The sequence below is a fragment of the Engraulis encrasicolus genome, chromosome 19 (genome assembly GCF_034702125.1).
Source record: "Engraulis encrasicolus isolate BLACKSEA-1 chromosome 19, IST_EnEncr_1.0, whole genome shotgun sequence".
Taxonomy (NCBI): Eukaryota; Metazoa; Chordata; class Actinopteri; order Clupeiformes; family Engraulidae; genus Engraulis; species Engraulis encrasicolus.
Genome location: NC_085875.1, coordinates 40,402,837 through 40,420,805, shown reverse-complemented (window position 1 = coordinate 40,420,805; position 17,969 = coordinate 40,402,837). Strand labels below are relative to the sequence as shown.

The 17,969-nt window shown below is 45.8% G+C and overlaps 2 protein-coding genes across 4 annotated transcripts in view; both read right to left on the bottom strand.

The window, feature by feature from the left end:
• kiaa0586 (KIAA0586 ortholog) overlaps positions 1-17,969 on the bottom strand; it is a 197,938-nt gene that overhangs the window by 162,801 nt on the left and 17,168 nt on the right. For all 3 annotated transcript variants that reach the window (XM_063184404.1, XM_063184406.1, XM_063184405.1), the window contains exon 9: positions 8,742-8,868. In XM_063184404.1, the coding sequence (XP_063040474.1) occupies positions 8,742-8,868 (127 nt within the window). The remainder of the gene's footprint in view (positions 1-8,741; positions 8,869-17,969) is intronic.
• On the bottom strand, positions 933-5,434 carry irf2bpl (interferon regulatory factor 2 binding protein-like). The gene has a single exon (XM_063184408.1). It carries the CDS (start codon positions 3,712-3,714, stop codon positions 1,711-1,713), a length of 2,004 nt encoding a protein of 667 aa, XP_063040478.1. The 5' UTR covers positions 3,715-5,434; the 3' UTR covers positions 933-1,710.

The window sequence follows — 17,969 nt, the reverse complement described above, 5'->3', positions numbered from 1 at the left end:
CTAACTGTTATGATGTCAGTCATCACAATGGGTTCACACACCAGTGGATTTGTTATTTTTTGTGCAAATGGAGCTACTACTCTTGCTCTGTTCTTTCTCTGTTGTGAGCGTAACCTATTTGACACTTCAGTGTGTGACTACTTGCATTTTAATGAAGAAAGAAATAAGAGCGAGTAGATTTTCCTCACAGAAACGTAGGATTGCACGTGGAGAAAGTAATTGATTTCCATTACAGCGTCAGCCAGCTGTGATGTCAAGGTGGCCCTCTGATGTGTTGGCAAATATTGACATGAAAACCCTTTCAGTCATTTAAAATGGTCATCTGTCATTTTGGATGAAGGGAGAGAGGAGCAGCAGGATTTTACATGATGTGAACTAAAACAGAAAACAGCAAACAGCTGATGCCTTTTAATGTATTCCTGTCCCTTTTTCACCGACACATAGACAAACTGACTGATGGCAATCCATAACACTCCACATAGAGGTGGGACAAATGTGGCATTTACTCATGACTCGTGCATTAAATAGTCAACCAGATCTGCTGCACAGATTTGCTAGTGGAGTTAAGAATACTGACAACAGGCATATTGCCCTTATTGCAATGTAGTTAGAGGCACTCCATCATAGCCCATGTGCTGCCTAAGCCAGCCGCATTTATTTTGGTGTTTGAATGAAACCACAGTTGCTGCACGGGAGTTGCTGATTCTATGGTTCTATCTTTAGTTGTACCACATACTTCTGTCTGTGTCCTTAGAAGAATGGCAAGTATGCATGTTTAGAGTGTCCACTGACACACATATCCAAATCCTATGGTTAAGCAGCCTAGAATAAATGGAGAGGAAAGGGATTCTAAGAAAAAAAAAGGTTTACACCAAGTTGTTTTGCTGAAAGTGTTTGCCACCAATCTGGAACAAACAGAGAGATGACAAAAGTGATATCAATGAATTTATTACAATTTACTCAGCTCCAAGGCACATTACAAGTATTCTGTTAACTACAGAAATGTATAAACAAACAGAGCTTTTTACGTTCATGTACAGTATTTTAGCTCTACCTTTACGCATCCGTGCATCATCATCAAAGCAAAAAGAAAGGAGATAATGAAAAAAACACGTAGTAAAATATAGTTGATTTTTTCAGACCACAAGATAAAAATGAAACATCGCCTTAGTAAATAACATATCAAAATATGAAGAATTCAAATCAACATAAACAATGTTCCCTGTTCGTCTGGTGAACAAAATGAAAATTTGACGAACGTTGCTTGTGTCATTTTTTTCTGTCACCATTGACTGGATTCGTTTGTTTGTTAAGTTAATAGTTTTACACACGTGTGAAGTTGTGATTCATCTATAAAGAGAAGTGCATGATACTGAGTAAAACTAAACGAAAAACGGGAGAGTAGGATAACGATAATCTGCAGCGGTGATTGCAAAAGTGCTTTCACTCCGTACCTAGACACACTGCCGTCAAAACATACGCTATGCAGTAACATTACCCAGTCAACATTATTCACCAACACAACCTCCGCCTTCAAATTAGCTGTGACATCACATACCCCTACTGTACCTTTGTTTCAAAACACTGAAATACATGGAGGAAAGAAATGCCTCTGTACACTGGACTTATTTTTCGTCAGTTTGAATATTCACAACATGTAATAATATACTCGACTCAATTCACGTTTCTGAGAAGGAAGTAGAAGCCTATTTATGGGTCACGCTCTTTTTTTACCTTCACGTCCCCGGCCAAAATGGTTGCTATCTCACCTTGCATGAAAGCCCAAGGCACATTGGAACCTACCAGGGGGCATTTCTCTCCACTGGGGCAATACACCTCGCCAGTTGCTCCCTGTGCTTTGATGCTCTCTCGCGAGCAAGGGAAACAGAATTTATGGTTGGGGACGGACGGGCACTGAACAAAGTGGGTGTCTTCTAAGCGTTCGTGACAAATTGTACAACACAGTGGTCCGTTATTCGCCATGGGTGAATCTGGAATGTTTTGAGGGTGGACCTGCTCCATGCCAGGGTGGGCACTGGATTGAGAGGGTGCCCCGGCTATGTTCATGTCCCCGTTGCGGGATGCCAAGCGACGTTGCCCCGAGACAGAGGCTGGGGACACTGGGCTACTACTGTTGTGTCTAGTAGACGTGGTGGAATGCACAGAGTTGTTGTCCTTTGGAGAGTGCGCATTACCTAACGTGTCTGCGACTGACATGAGCGCAGCCATGGGTGACTGTCCGTTCTGAGGGGCGGATTCGGGTGGTGTCGCCCGGCTGGAGTGAACTGAGTGCCCCGGTCCAAGGGGTGGTGGTCCGCCATGAGAGGCAGTGAATGATCCGGAAGCCATGGTCAGCTTCATAGCTTCACTCTGGCTAGCCATCCACTGTTGCCTCTGCTGCTCGTCGTTCATTTTCAGAGCTCCCTCGGCAGAGTCTGGCTCTGGGGATGCTTTACGCTTACGCATGCCTGTCCTGGGCGCACTTGCTGATGGCAAGGCGCGGGGGATGTTTACCAGTGCAGAGGGTAGCAGAGGGCAGCTAGCATCTATGTAGGCTTGAGGCAGCATTTCAGCACCCAGACCCTCCTTGAAAAAACGCACAGACTCGGGCAACAAATCACCCAGCAGTCGCCAGTCACCTGAACCATGTTTTTTCTCATACTCCAGGTACTTGAAGCCCGAAGACAGCCCCCTGCCAAAGTCTTTCATGCAGTCCTGGTACATCTGTTTGGCCACTCCAGATGCACTTGAGAACACGTTACCAGATCCAGTGGGGTATTCAATGAATATTTTGAGCTCATAGTCCATACCGGGTTTGGAGACGGCATCGAATGCAAACACCCTACCGAGGAGTGAGTGGTCCTTTTTGAACCTAACATCAAAAGGGGTGCTGTTGGAGAGTGTGATCAAAGTCTCACGCACTATCTTAGGTTTGTTAGCCCATTCTTCGGCTCGGTTTCTCAAACTTTCGCTAAGTTCGGCCAAAGCCTCTGCGTTGCGCTGCTTCTCTTTCAGTTCTCTCTCTTGGTCCGTGCTGGAGACCGAGCCAGGTCGTCTGCTTTGTTCCGACATGGACTGGGATGTCATAGAGAGCGCGGTCCCGATGCTGGATGGTGGTGGGGCTCTGCTGGCGAGGTTGTGCTGGGCTATGGCCGCAGCCGAGGGGGGTCCGTTCAGCATGGTCTGCGGGAGCAGGTTGGGAGGCACATTCATCTGACTGGGGACCGCCACAAGCCCGTGGTTCCGGCGTGAGTTCGGGCTCTGCCTGTTGAGTTCTGGAGGCCCGTCGTCTTGTTTTGGAAAGCCATTAGGTCCACTCAGCCCATTCGGAAGTCGTCCTGTGTGGCTGCTTATGGCGGAGTAGTCGAACCGGGACCGCTCAGAGTTCAGAGAATAGCGATCCATGCTTGCTTGCTGTTTTGAGGATGCATCCACATGGTTCAGCTGCACCGTCTCCTTAGCTGACATTGCCGTTTGAGCCTTGACCGAAGGCGGTGGCGCGGGTCCCGGGGATCTCCCCTCCTGGAAGCCATGAGCTCGCTTGAGATGCCGCGCCGTCTCAATAACAAACTCGATCCGATCAGCGCCTTCATAATTTACGCAACCTCTGCAGACGGCCTCCGTAAAATCCCAAATCATTGCCCAGGGCATGCGGGGCAAATCACACAGATAACACGACTGCCTCCTCGACGAGGAGACTTGTGCAGAAGACATGTTGAATGCTCCTCTCGTGAATCCTCTATCCACGTTATTCTCAAGGAAAGCCCGCTCTCCAAGTCAGATGCCTCTTTACACAAAGACAACCTGTGTTCTCGTTTCTCTTCGAACGCGTGCAATAAGCGCAGGTGCTGAATAGGGTTTGAATGATTGTTTTTTCCCCTACATTACGCACGCCTCACATTCTGTTCCTCTCTGAGTTGAAATTTTGATTGTGCCTCCACGTCTCCTCTCTCCCCTCGGAATGCCACCTGGTTGAAGCAATGACGTAGGCACCACGTTCCGCAGTTCCTTTCTGACATGCCACTTGTTGCTCTCCTAGAGCGCATGCTCCAACCACTCCCTTCCAATCTTTTGAATGGACCGACCAACACGCAAAACGTTGACCACGTTTCACACAGAAAACACACACACACCCGAGAAGACTCCAGCAGGCGAGCCCGCGCGCAAAGACACGAGCAAGCGCGCGCACACACCACACTGCCCACTTCTTCCACGGTATACATGCAGTGTCAAATGGACGCATCTTCTCTCGGTATTATATTACACGCCTGAAGCTCCAACAACAATTTCACCGACGTATGCGGTTTCGGTGAGTGCCATGGACTCGATGTTTTGCTTACATCAGCAGTATTTCCAAGTATTATGCTGAACTACATTTTTGACAGAACAACCACTTTTTTCTCCGATTCATTTTCTTCTAGGTCTAACATGCCTGCACATGCCATTACAGGAAACAAACCTAAAAACAATTAAATGAAATGTTAAAATATGACAAATACTATTTTCAAATGCTAGTACTGTTATCTACCATCCAGAAAACAGGCTTGTGTAATGGGAAGAGGTGGTTAGATGGGCCCTTTAACACCTATTCATATTCACAGACGGGGCGATGTCGAAATAAGGCACTGTCAAAACCCCTAAGCAGGCATTCTTTAGAATTGGGGATGGGGGGTTGGTGCAGCACACTCGAAAAGAGTTCACCATCTTGCAGAATGTTTATCCAAAGCAAGGAGCTGAGAGCACTCCTGCCCTGCCCCCCATCCTTCGCGTTCTATCCCCACCTCACACACACTCTCTCTCACACACACACACACTCCCTCCCCATCTCCCTGTCAGACTTACGACCTACCAACCCTCCCTTCCCCCATCTCTCTGATTAACAACACCCCCGTGGGCAGAGCCAAATTCTCCCCTGTTATACAACAGAACGGGTGGAAAAACAGAGCCAAAAGAGAGGCGAGGGAAGGAGGGGAAGGGAAGGAGGGAGGGTACGGAAGAAAGAGAAAGAGAGCGAGTAATTGCAGTCTCCTCATACCACTGGCACTGAGCTTAGCTGTGTGTTCTGTTCAAGCAGCGAGAGAGAGAGAGAGAGAGAGAGAGAGAGAGAGAGAGAGAGAGAGTGTGCACCGCATGGCCCTGGCCAAGTCTGCCCCCTACCCCCCCAACCTAAACTCTCTTTCGCCCTCACTATTCAATCCATGCTCAGACAATGTCGCATTCAATGTACCACCATACACACCCCCACCTTAGGAATACACACTTTAAGAGTAAGCAACATCAGAAATGAATGAAGACACATGTTTGTTCTGATGAGGTAAAACAGGAGATATATATTTCAGAGTGGTCAGTGGTGCTGCAAGCAGAGAGCATTTTGTCCGCATCACAAACTTGTACGAAACATCTGGGGAATCTGGACGGCGGTTAAGCCTGTGACAGCTCCAGGGGCTATTTTGCTGACCACTCACGACTAAGAGACCTAGAAATTCAACAGCGACCATCAAGACACACACAGCAAAACAAAAGCACACAGTCTTTGTGCAAAAAGCCACTGCATCCACTGAGAATGGGAAATATACTGACGACAGCACATACTGGTATACCATGCAGGACACAACAGCATACTGTACACAATAGCAGTGACGCTGAAACAAGAGACTGTGTGTGTGTGTGTGTGTGTGTGTGTGTGTGTGTGTGTGTGTGTGTGTGTGTGTGTGTGTGTGTGTGTGTGTGTGTGTGTGTGTGTGTGTGTGTGTGTGTGTGTGTGTGTGTGCAGACGTTGTGGGGGTTGCACTCTGTGCACACTGCATCGCTGTCGTCAATGGAGGACTTGGTCAGTCTGCAGGGCATTGAGTCAGCTAAGACCGCAGACAATCCCCCCTCTATTCGGCCAGAGCTTGTGACTCCGGCAGGAAAAGCAAGCCGACACCCTTTTCGCGGAGCTAAACGAATTAACACAGTAAAGAATAAAGAAAAAAAAGACGTGTGTGTGTGTGTGTGTGTTTGTGTGTGTGCGAGACACAGAGACAGAGGGGGAAAAATGGTGTTTGTGCCAACTATGCCTATACTAATAGTAGAATGTCATTTGACTTGAATTTGGCCAGGCAAAATGAAAGGCTGTTTTTTTCCCTCTCTCTCCAGCCCAGACGAGTCTTACACAGACACGGCTCTCTCGCCACAGTCCCTCCAACATGTGGATTTGGTTTAAATTAACACCGCCTCAGCGTGAACAACACTAATACCTGTGAGGAAAGCACCATTTGGGTAACCCCCATCACTACCACCCCCTCACCCACCCACCCCTACTCTCCAACCCAGTAACACAGCAACAACACTCTATTCTTTAACGTCTGATTGGACAATGAAAGTCACACACAGAAACAAACTAATGACATTACGGAGCCTCTTCACGTGGAACGAAAATAATGCCATCTTGAGTCTTAATTTGTGAGCTAAGCGTGCTGCAATGCAAGGAAAAGATTCGGTCATTGTGCGAGAGCCAGAGAGAGATAGCAAGAGTCAGAGAGAGAGACAGACAGACAGATAGACAGGGAAAGAAAGAGAGAGAAGAGTGAAAAAAACACACACTACTCCCTCCAGCCTTGTATGTGAGGCCCCCCCTCCTCCTAGCCGCTGAGCTGTAAAATATCCCTCGATTCCTCCCAGCCAGCTCAGCTCAGCTCGGCTCAGAGCAGCCCTGCCGCAAGGGTTAACTTTTCAGCTTCCGCTAAGCGCTTGGCAGGCTGCCAGGCGAAGGCGCAAGGCATGCTGGGTAGCCTGTGCGGCTCTTGCCAAGTACAAACTGCCAACATTAAGCAGGCCTGACAGCGCCTCTCCTCCTCTCCCCCTGGCAGCGCTTCAAAGTGCTCTTTCATTTGAGACGCAGGCAAGATGCCATATGCATGCAGATTTACTTAAGGCTCCCCCTACTCCTCTCCTCTTACTCCTTCTCTTCTTCTCTTTTCCCTGCTTTCTCTCCAGCCCTACCCTCCCTTTTACTCCCTTGCTTGCCGTCTTTTTTTCCTCGCTAGCTCGCTCGACGACCCCCCACCCCCCCAACACCCCCTCCATCCCCATCCACACACCACCAAAGATGGAGCTGATAAATGCCATCTCAGTTGCCATGGGGATAAGAGTGGTCTAGTGAATTACTACCCTGTCTTCTTCCTCTGCTCCGCTCCGCGCGTCTCCTTATATGTTAATATCCCCCCACAAAACCCTGGCCACGGCCGGCCTCTTCATGAGACTGCATATGCATAGCTCGCCGCCTGCCTTCCACCCTCCCTCCCTCTCTCTCTCCCTCCCTCCCTCGCTCGCTCCCCGTCTCTCTCCCTCTCTCGCTCTCTCCATTCCCTGCCTCCCTCAGCTGTTTTTGTACCTGTGGGGATAAGGGAAAATGTGTTAACCCTTTCCTCAGACAACGACAGCCAGTCAGCCAAGCCAAGCCTGCACAACACAACACACCACAGCACAGCGCAGCGCAGTTTTAACCGTATTTGGCCTCGCTGGTAATGGGAAATGCAGGTCAATGCGCTGTAAATGAGAATCAGAGCAGCAAGCGGCGGTGACAAGGACAGATTGCCGCCTGTCGACGGTCTAAATACCGCGGGTGCAGTATATAGGCGAGACTGGCTGTTAGTAAATCAATGATGAGCAAATGAGAGCATGATGCTGCACACGGAGTGGGGGGGTGGGGGGTTAGGAAAGACGACCTCGACACAGATGTTTAAAGATGAGAAAAACATCCTCATCTTGTTGATCACATTTGGCGTCGCCGATTAGCACTTACACGGCTCGTTGGATAACGTGATGCTATAGAGGCCACATCATATCATTATTTATATCATCTTGTTATTGTTGTGTATTTCCATCATTAATGGTTGAAGTAGTAGTGCTACATAAAACAGTTATGCTAGTTGCAATAGTACGCATATATTTTAGGATACATACAGTATTTTACATGCAGGAACACAAAGCAGGTAGAGCACATGTAGCGTACAGTACGGCACCACCCAGTGATTTGCTGATCATCTGTCTATTAGTAGAGGTGGTAGTAGCTTCGTAATAGAGGTAGTAGTGGTAGTAATCATCAAAATGTCGGTCATTTCATTTATTCCTACAAATGATTTGAATGATAATAAAAAATAATGGCCCTCAGAGACAGACATTTCATGACCGATAAAATCCTTGGCATTATCTAAGATGGTGCTGCGTTTCAGCCCCCGTGCCAGTGCCGCCGTTACTGCTGTCTGCCGGAATGACAAAAGCACGACAGGCAATGGCTCAGAGAGACGCACAGCCAGCTAGCTGAAAAACCTCCATGTCTCCTGTGCAGTGCAGTGCGGCACACAGAAAAGAGAGTAGAGAGGTATTTTGTCTCGCTTTTCCACATTTTCTATGAGCGATGGCCTCGGTGGGTGTTTGTCATGTCAAACAGGGCTGCGCTACCCTCCTCGGAGGGATCTCTCATAATCTACCCCATAAGGAACAGGATGAGAGAGGATGAGGAAGAAGGAGGGAGCTTTTTTATTCTCTTCTGGTGGGGGATTTTGAAAAACAATATTGGGTGTCTCTGTATGATGCAGCAAAAGACAAATCTTTGATACGTTTTTTTTATTATTATTATTATTATATATATCTGGAACAAAACCAATAACTTTGGGGGAACATCTAACCGAATCTCGTGAACAGTGGAGTGATGATGAAAAAGAGAAGAAAAGAAAAAAAACATGATTTATTATTACCTGGTATTCTCTGTTTGGTGCTCTGCTGCTGCTGTTGCCATGGCAACCCGCATTCCCCCAACAGACTGTGTGCTCCTCGCGGGAGGTGGCTGGTTGTTAGGGACGTCTTCCAGAAGCCTGCCATTTCCTGCGTTAAAAAGACAACACATTCACACACACACACACGTACACACACACACACACACACACACGGTTGGCAATCAGCTTTATACACCTGCTTCAGTCAGCAGTTCATCTTCTAGCTGTCGAGGAGATGAGAGGAAAGCTCAGCGACTGACTGTACTGCCTTACTCCACTACCTGTGTGTGTGTGTGTGTGTGTGTGTGTGTGTGTGTGTGTGTGTGTGTGTGTGTGTGTGTGTGTGTGTGTGTGTGTGTGTGTGTGTGTTGTACTGTACGTGTCTGTTTCATGTGTGCCATTTTAACATGGTACTACACATCTATTTTTGGTTGATTCTATTTATTCCTCAAAAGACTGTTCAGGCTTACAATGTCAGACATAATGACCGGTTCAAACATTGCCAGATATTATTACAGGTTTAAATATTAACACCACTGGCTTGCGTGGCGATATTTGCAGTGCCTCCAGTCTCCTTCTTTCAATTAGACACACACACACGGCACCGCTTGCTTATATGTTCAGTGCACACTACGGGGCTAAGAAAAGGATTCACATGTACTGTATGTGCAGTAAAATAGTTGATATACAATATGAGTGAAAAAAACTAGAATACTTTTGGGAGTATATAGATCTAAGCCTTCCTGATTACAAACCTTATTCTAACATTTGAAATTCTTATTCAACAACATGAGAAATTCATTTCCCATATGTGCGAGATCACGTTTCCATATTGTTGTTTTATTATTTATATCGTGTTTTGCTCCTCTACTACTGTGTGTGTGTGTGTGTGTGAGGGTGTGTGTTGTTCTAACACGTGAGGGTGAGAGAAGCAGCTTCAGTGTTCCCCACAGACAAGCTTCCAGAGAACCAGATCAGTCTGTGCTGAGAAAGAACAGCCGTACACAGGCAATGTTTATGCAGGCAGGATAGAGAGGGATAGAAAGACGGGAGAGAGAAAGAGAGAGAGAGAGAGCGAGAGAGAGAGAGAGCAATGTATCCCTTTCTTGGCTTCCAAAAGTAAAGCCAGTCCAGCCAGAGAGGCGTGCAAGACAGGGCCTGGAGAAAAGCTTCCCCACGCTGGTAAAGGAATGCAGACGAGAGGAAACTGACCCCCCTCACCCCACCCCCTCATCCTCCATTCCCTCCACAACTCAATCCTCAACCCAACACGCCTCCCTTCCTCCCTACCATCCCCTTCCTCCCTCCCTCTACCGTCACTTTCTTTCTCGCTGTTCTACAAAACATCAGCCCAATCCAACCCCCCACTGCAATCCACTCCACTCCACTCCACTCCCCTCCTCCCTTCTCCTTCCCCCTATCTCTTCACAGTGCTTCACCAACTGCCCCAACTGCCAAGGAGATCCTCAACAAAATCATTTCCTGCAAGTCAGGGGGTCGTAGGCAAGAGAGAGGGAGGTGGACCTCCTCCCTCTAAAACAACAACAGCTCTGCGAGTATCGCTCATGGGCCCCCCACTCCACTTCCCAACCTCCCACCCTCCACCCGCTCTCCTGGTATGCTGCTCTGCTCTGCTCTGCACTCTCCATCTGACAAACGACCATCGGGGTCCAGGAAACTCCAGGTCAAGGAAATGAGCTGGCGATAACTTCTAAGTAGAAGTGAATATACTCGCAAAAAAAAGAAAGAAGGAAAGTCGAAGAGCCAAATGGCTGATTCTTGTGTTACACAATCCTGACAAGTTTCGTGTTAGCCCGGCCTAAAGACTCTCTAAACGCTTCCAGTAAATTGCTAACAAAACATAAATTGTTTGGGTTAGAATTACATACACTGGAGATGACGCTTCACAAAAAAAAGTCAATGTTGCAGAGGTCGGCGGAAAGCAGGCGGAGACCCGATGGTATGCGTTTTTGGGCTCTCAGTCAGGAGAGTGGTTAACTGGAGTTCATCATAACAACATCTGGGCGAGTGGAGAGTGCTTGGTATTTGGTGAATCCGACTCTTGCCGACGTGTGATTTAACCTAATTTGGCTTTTAGACGGGTGGTGTATTTTTTTTTGTACTTTAATTGGGTGGCTGTGGTGAAGACTTAGAGGTCTGTGTGTCAATCATAGTTGTTCAGACATTCCAAGCATGTCCCGTAATAGAAAACCAAAACCGAAAAAAAACTAAAGACACGTTGGTACTGTAAATATTAAGACATATGTCTCAAAATTAAACCCAACGATGCCTAGTTCCAAGTCACGCTGGTAGGCTTGAGAGTTTGACTGGTGAATGATGCACGCACGCACGCACGCACGCACGCACGCACGCACGCACACGCACACACGCACACACGCACACACACACGCACGCACACACACACCTCTTTTTTTCTTGTTGCTGTAAAAGATCCGGCATTCTGCTTATGCAGTGCTATTGCTGTGTCACGACACCACCAACGCCAAACAGCTTTCTCAGCTGCTGTCCGACATCAAGCCCAGCACAGCACACTGTTTACATCTGGGAAGCGTCAATGTAGGCTCAATGTTTTTCTTTGCTCTTGCTTCTCAGGTTTTTTTTATCTCCCACCCCCGCGGCTGAACGGTCAGGCCAGTAGTACTGTTGCCAGGACAATTTTCTGAAGCGAGCACAGCAGGCGATGAATGTAAATCAGTCAGCAGTGACAGTGGTGACGAATCCAAACCCTGCTAAATTACAACGGGGGACTGGAAGACTACTCAACCGTAGACATTTCCAGTGATTGTTCAAAACAGGTTTCTTAGTAGTCACACGTTTCCCACACTCTGGTTTCCCACAGCTAGGGTAGGCTATACTTACGGAGAAATCATTTAAATCCTGAAATTAGCCAAATGCTTAATAATTTAGTCAAATTATTATCTCCTAGAGTAGTACAGATTCACCACACATCTGTTGTGAACGTGCAGGATTTAGTGAAAACATCTAAGAACGTTTCACTATCTAATTGCAAATGCAAAGGATGCCTACTGTGATCACTACAGATGATGTCAGGAACTATGCCCGGGATCTGACTTGCAACACTAAAAAGAGGACAGTGACACCAATTTGCCAAAATCTAATAGCCACAAATACACTACCAAGGGATGTGTGTAAACAGAAACAGACCGGTGTGACAAGCAACACGGTGGATGACCGTGTGTGTGTGTGTGTGTGTGTGTGTGTGTGTGTGTGTGTGTGTGTGTGTGTGTGTGTGTGTGTGTGTGTGTGTGTGTGTGTGTGTGTGTGTCTCTGTCTGTGTCGTCCATCAGTGCCCCTGATAAAGCAGCCTGTCTTTGATGAAGCGCACTGTTTCTACGGCAACAAGTAAACCACAGTAAACATGCACTCAGGTCCTCAAATAAAAGGCTTGCAGTCCTCCATTACAAACACACACACACACTACACACACACACACACACACACACACACACACACACACACACACACACACACACACACACACACACACACACACACACACACACACACACACACACACACACTCTCTGAAAAAAAGCCTCTTTGCAGGTCAAGATGCTGGTTAATAATAAAGACTGCCATTTATTTCGGAAAAGGGCATCTCCACAGGGACTGGGCACCCTGCTTCGGCATGACATTAGTGACTCCACAGATGGGGGGAATCAAATCCCCCTCCCCCCAAAAAAACTCCCTCCTCTGTTCACCACCGCTTCTTAGAAAGACAATTAAGGTGGGCATTACAATACAGAAACAGATAAAAAAAATAATAATAATTAAAAAAAAAACAGAACACATTGTCAAAGTATTCACATCTGGCAGTGGGCATTGCAAAAAGTCATTTTATTTGATCATTGACTTCTGATGTCCAATGTCAAGCTAAACATGGTTTAAATGTCAAGCTTGCTATCTAATTTGCAACAGCGTGATTCAGCCACCACACGTTTAGTAGATTTAAAGTGTCTTTGATCTCAGACCCAGGTGAACAACTCATTAGTATATGGTGTATGCGTGTGTTTGTGTGTATGCATGCTTGCGTGTGTATACATATGCATGTGTGTAAATAGGACTTACTGCAAGCCTGTGCATATGTGTGTGTATATCTCTGTGCATGTGTGCAGTAAGTGCGTGCCATGCATACTATGTGTTCCTCATAGCAGGATGCATATTGGTCACAATACTGGTCAGAATATTCCAAAGATATGGTTCATTAGGAACCAAATGAAGTATAACGTGTGTGTGTGTGTGTGTGTGTGTGTGTGTGTGTGTGTCCATTAGTGTCTGCACACGTGTACATGCATCATACCTGCCAACCTTGAATTTTTTTTTTGAGTAGCAATTTATCGCGGCGCGGCAATTCACGGCGCAACAAATACCTACAAGTGAGAAAATGTGGTCAACGCAGCGCGATACCATGGGCCGCCGGCGGGCCCATCTCTGAGAGGCTACTTTGTTTTGCACACCTTGGGTTGCCAAATGTCAAAGGGGAAAATATGGGACACTTCATTCAGACAGGGGGAGTAGGGGTCCTCTCCCAGGAAAAAAATGCTTTTCTTAGATGCAATTTCCTGCATTTTAATGCATTTTAGCCTAACATCCCGTGTATCTGGCAATTTCACCAGATTATCTTGCTCTTCACAGTACTTTGAACTACCATACATTATTAAACTTTCATGGAAGATGTTTTTTTTGTTTCACACCATGACACCAATAAAATGCTATGGTATAGGTTAATATTATTACCTTGGGGGCTAACATCAAAATCACACTTGCATCCATTCAGTAGCCAACACGTCATATGGCTCTTGACAGTATATTCTATTTACTGTCAATGGGCTCTACTGATGGACGAGGGCTAATGGCCACTTGGAACTTCCACAGTAACTTTTGAGGTGCATGCACGCTTCTTTTTTCCACTTCTCTATATTGGCCCATCTACCCTCATTTGCCGTCATGAGTTGGCTATTGTTCAGTGTTCTGCACATACATGATGACAGGATAATATATTTTATTAATAGGTTGCCATACGTGATTACGGATAGTTCTAGTCGTGGAGTCATGCATATTTTGGTATGACGCACAATACCTGTTACACCTGTCCACGACTCCAGTATTCCTATGTCTTTAGACGGTGTCGTGGTAGATTACGGATGTACTCCGAGCACAACCGTTAGAACTATCGCTTTATTTCCCCCAGTTAAAATGATGCGACGCAAAGGGAAACCGAATTTAGTTCGCTGCTAATCTGCTGATTTATAGCGCAGTAATAGTCAGCAGTCGACCACATTTTCTCATTCGGAAGTAATCTCGTTTCGGTCCAATATCAAAAAAAGTACCAACATATTGCCGTCAAATTCCTCGAGCTTTATTTATTTTCATAAGTTTACGGATTTAGCAACTGGACGCAATTCACTATTCTCACCAATTGAGGCTACCTTTCTCAAATCCCATTTACCTTTGAAACCGTGATTTTGACGGTGCTCACTTGTAAAACTACAGCGACAGCACCAAGATGGATAATATATGATGACAGGAGGAGGACACTTGTGTCAGAGATTATAGGAGTAGTCTGCTTAGTCAGGCAGATTAGTGAGAGAATATTTCAGTTGGTCATACAAGCACCATATTTGGCACACTAATGCTCTAGAACCTACTTTAACATAAAAGTACGTTATCCAAGTGAAAAAACAAGATGGCCGCCATTTTCCAAGATGGCTGCCATTTGACGCATTCTCGATCATTGTTTGGGCTATATTGTCACAAAAGAGGCCTTTTTTGATTAAATCAATATCAAATTAGATGTTTTGGTACATGGACAGTCCAATTCTACATTCAAAACATGATGATTATCAAATTTTATGATGAAAAATGGAAATGTTGTGCACTACAAGGCAATGCTTCACTGTTAGTTTAAAAACTTCGCTACGACATTGTTACTGTATTGCAGAGAGTCTAAAATATCACTGACATTCTACTTATTATTATAACAACTAAAACATAGTGAACATGAGAAAGGAAAAAGTTGTTCTCTTCAACTTGGGTGTTGCCAAAAGATGTTCTGGGTCAAGTGAAAAAAGGGACTTGTTTGAGTCGGCAAATGGTTTGTAGTTGCCTGACAACTTTTGTAGTGCTCTTGTTTCTTTTTAGTGTTTCTATCTATTTAGTTCTCACATCTGCAAGTGCATAACTGGGTGCACTTCAGGCTGAAGCGAGAACATTTGCATAATCCTCTGCTTTCTGTCTTGCAGCCACATATTGTCAACGGCTGACAGGCCTAAGCGATGGGTGGAAGAGTTGACTAGGACACTCTCCAGACCATCTTTATGCCAGCCACAGTGGCAGTGCCAGTCTTGCCTCATCAACCTTGGCTGTAGTGCTGTGCTTGTAATACATGATGACGACAAACCTCTCAAGGATTTTGAGGTCTGCTGCAGCTATGGTAGATCGGTACTGACTGAGCTTGTTGAAAACCGGACTCGCTTTAGGGCACACCTTCCATGCTTGCCATGCCGTTTTCTTGCCTTTCCCATGAAAAGCTGACACAACATCACAACCAGTGAAAGCATGGAAGAAGGGTAAGCCACTACATTTCTGTGGGCCAAGATTAAGCACCATCTCATGAATCGGCAACCACCTAAGGGATTGACCCTGGTCGAATTCTACCCAAACCATTTCAGGCCTGCATCCTGAAGAATCGTAAACACACTGATGTCAACAGGAAGAATATCTGTGTCACATGCCTTAGTCAACAAATATTTTATCTGTTGCTTGGCTGCACGGAGAGCATGTGTGAAGATCCTGGTGTCAGTTTCTTCATGGCTGCATGGACACAAGCCTTCAGTGCTGATTTATTTGTTTGAAAGGGCCTACTCTCCTTTTGTCACAACCACAATATTGTGGGGAGACAGGGCCACAATCTTGTCATCCAAAAACTCAAACAGCTCTGTTTTGTTGTCACTGTCTCACAGAAAGCTTCTCCAGTTTGGAGGTAGCTTGGTTTTGTCAGTCACTCTTCATCTCTCTGCTTTACCTGTCTTTGACCTTGTCTCAGCCTTCAGGCTTGAGGTCCAGTACGCATCAAAAACAATATATGTTCGCTCATAATTTGATGGGTCTGTCAGAATCTTTGGAACTACATCTTGCACAGCATGCTCGTGAAAGGTCTTTGATGTCTTTGCGGGCAGAACCATCAATGATAACGGCTTCACATTCTGGTTGTCTCTCAGGTGGAGAAACGGTAGCTTCTGGAATGTTGGTGAGTTGAGACTTCTGTCCAGAGTGGAGTTTGCCTGTGTCTCTCAGTGCATCAGGAAAGGACTGATTCTCAAGTTTAAAAAACTCAGGTCACACTTCCTTGTCTGATATGATATAGAGAGTCGTGAGAAAAGATGGCAGTAACTTTTTAGTACTTTTTTCTTTGCTTCACTCGAGGCTACGGCCGCATCTTGGCGAAAGAAATCTGTTCTGTTCTTTTTGATGGGCCTGTGGAAGGAACCCTCATCACCAAGACCATTGAAAAAATCTCTGAAGTCAACTCTGCCTTTCTCTAAGAGAGATTTTGCAAGCACTGGGATGTGCTATGGTATTTTTCCCAGTGTAAGCAGATCATTCGACTCCTCCTGAAAAGGATTGCCTAGATCCTTCATCACAACGAACAACTTCTGAACCTTGTCAATGAATAATGTCTGTGACTAACTAGTCTGCTCATGATGCCTGGTATCTCCTTGTGCCACCTTGACTTGACATGCCAACTCGTACTGCCTGACTAACTGGCTTACTTCTGGTCCAGACACCATCCATCGCCCGAGTGCAGATGCATCCTCAGTCACTCCAATGGCACCACCAGCGCCTTTGACCACCGCATTGGCCTGCTCATGAGCTTGGTCAATGACTAAATGGGGAGACTTCAACTCCTCTTTCGTGTCAGTCTGACAGAGGCACAACTTCCTCCAGTCAGTACCAGCAAAACTCAATGGATTGTTACCTAACATTGTGTATAATATGGTTTAAACCCGAGGGGGCTATCCTTTTCTACCTTACCGTACAAAAACATCAAAGCACATTGAAATATGGGATATGACTAGATTCAAGAATGTAATGCCCTACATCTATTCCGATCGTTCATCCAGTGTCGTTTAATTCCCGTGCGATCGGTACGCCATCCAGGTAACCACAGCCGTTACCCTTGGCTCGGCTGTCCCGCGCTGGCACACCCTGTCAATTCAGGTGCGGCTATCTAACTACAGTACTACCACTAACTAACCTTCTAGTCAATGTCTGCACAGCTGCTTATTAGATAGCTGTTGGGACACTTGAGTATACCATCATCTACAGTTAGTGCACAACATTTTTTAGTGAAGTGTTCAACTACAGCTAGCACACTACAAGCCAGCACTGAACCCCATGATGAGTCTCACAGCAGTAATGTCACCAGTGGGGCCTGGTTGTGCTACAACATCACTCATATAAAATATTGCAAAAATATAAATATTTCTATTAATCGGAATTCTACCTTGAGAAATACTTTTGTTTCCTTCTTTTATTTAATTTGGTGGCCATCTCATAAAACCGGCAGCCATCTTGGATTTGAAGCCAGATAACACAATTTTCGTGAATAGTACACCCTTCCTTTGGACAAAAAAAATCACTTGTATCACACACTTACTGATCTAGAAGAATGTCTATGGCCAGAAGACATTCAAAAACATTAATATTGAATGACTCATTATCCGCCATCTTGAAAACTGTCAGCCATATTGGAATTAAGTTGACACCATTTGGTATTTCTAGACATAATATATAAACTTTGAAGCTGTGGTAATCGACACATGTCTATTCTACGAAGTTCTACCTTGAAAGACACTAAATTTGGCGGCCATGTTGAAAACTGGCGGCCATCTTGGATTTGAAGATGGATAACGTACTTTTCTTAAATAATACACCCTAGACATCATTTGTACCAAATATGGTGCTTGTATGACCAACTGAAATATTCTGTGAACATTTGGACTCTAATCTGCCTGACTAGCTGTGTCTTCGAAGCAAACTTTCTATCTGCAGCTGACACCTCGACTGGAGCGGAGCGACAACAAATGAAGACCCCTAAACCAGCGCTCTGATTGGTCAATATTTCCCCCCCACACGTTGCTGGCCAATGGAAAGGCCAGCGCGAGA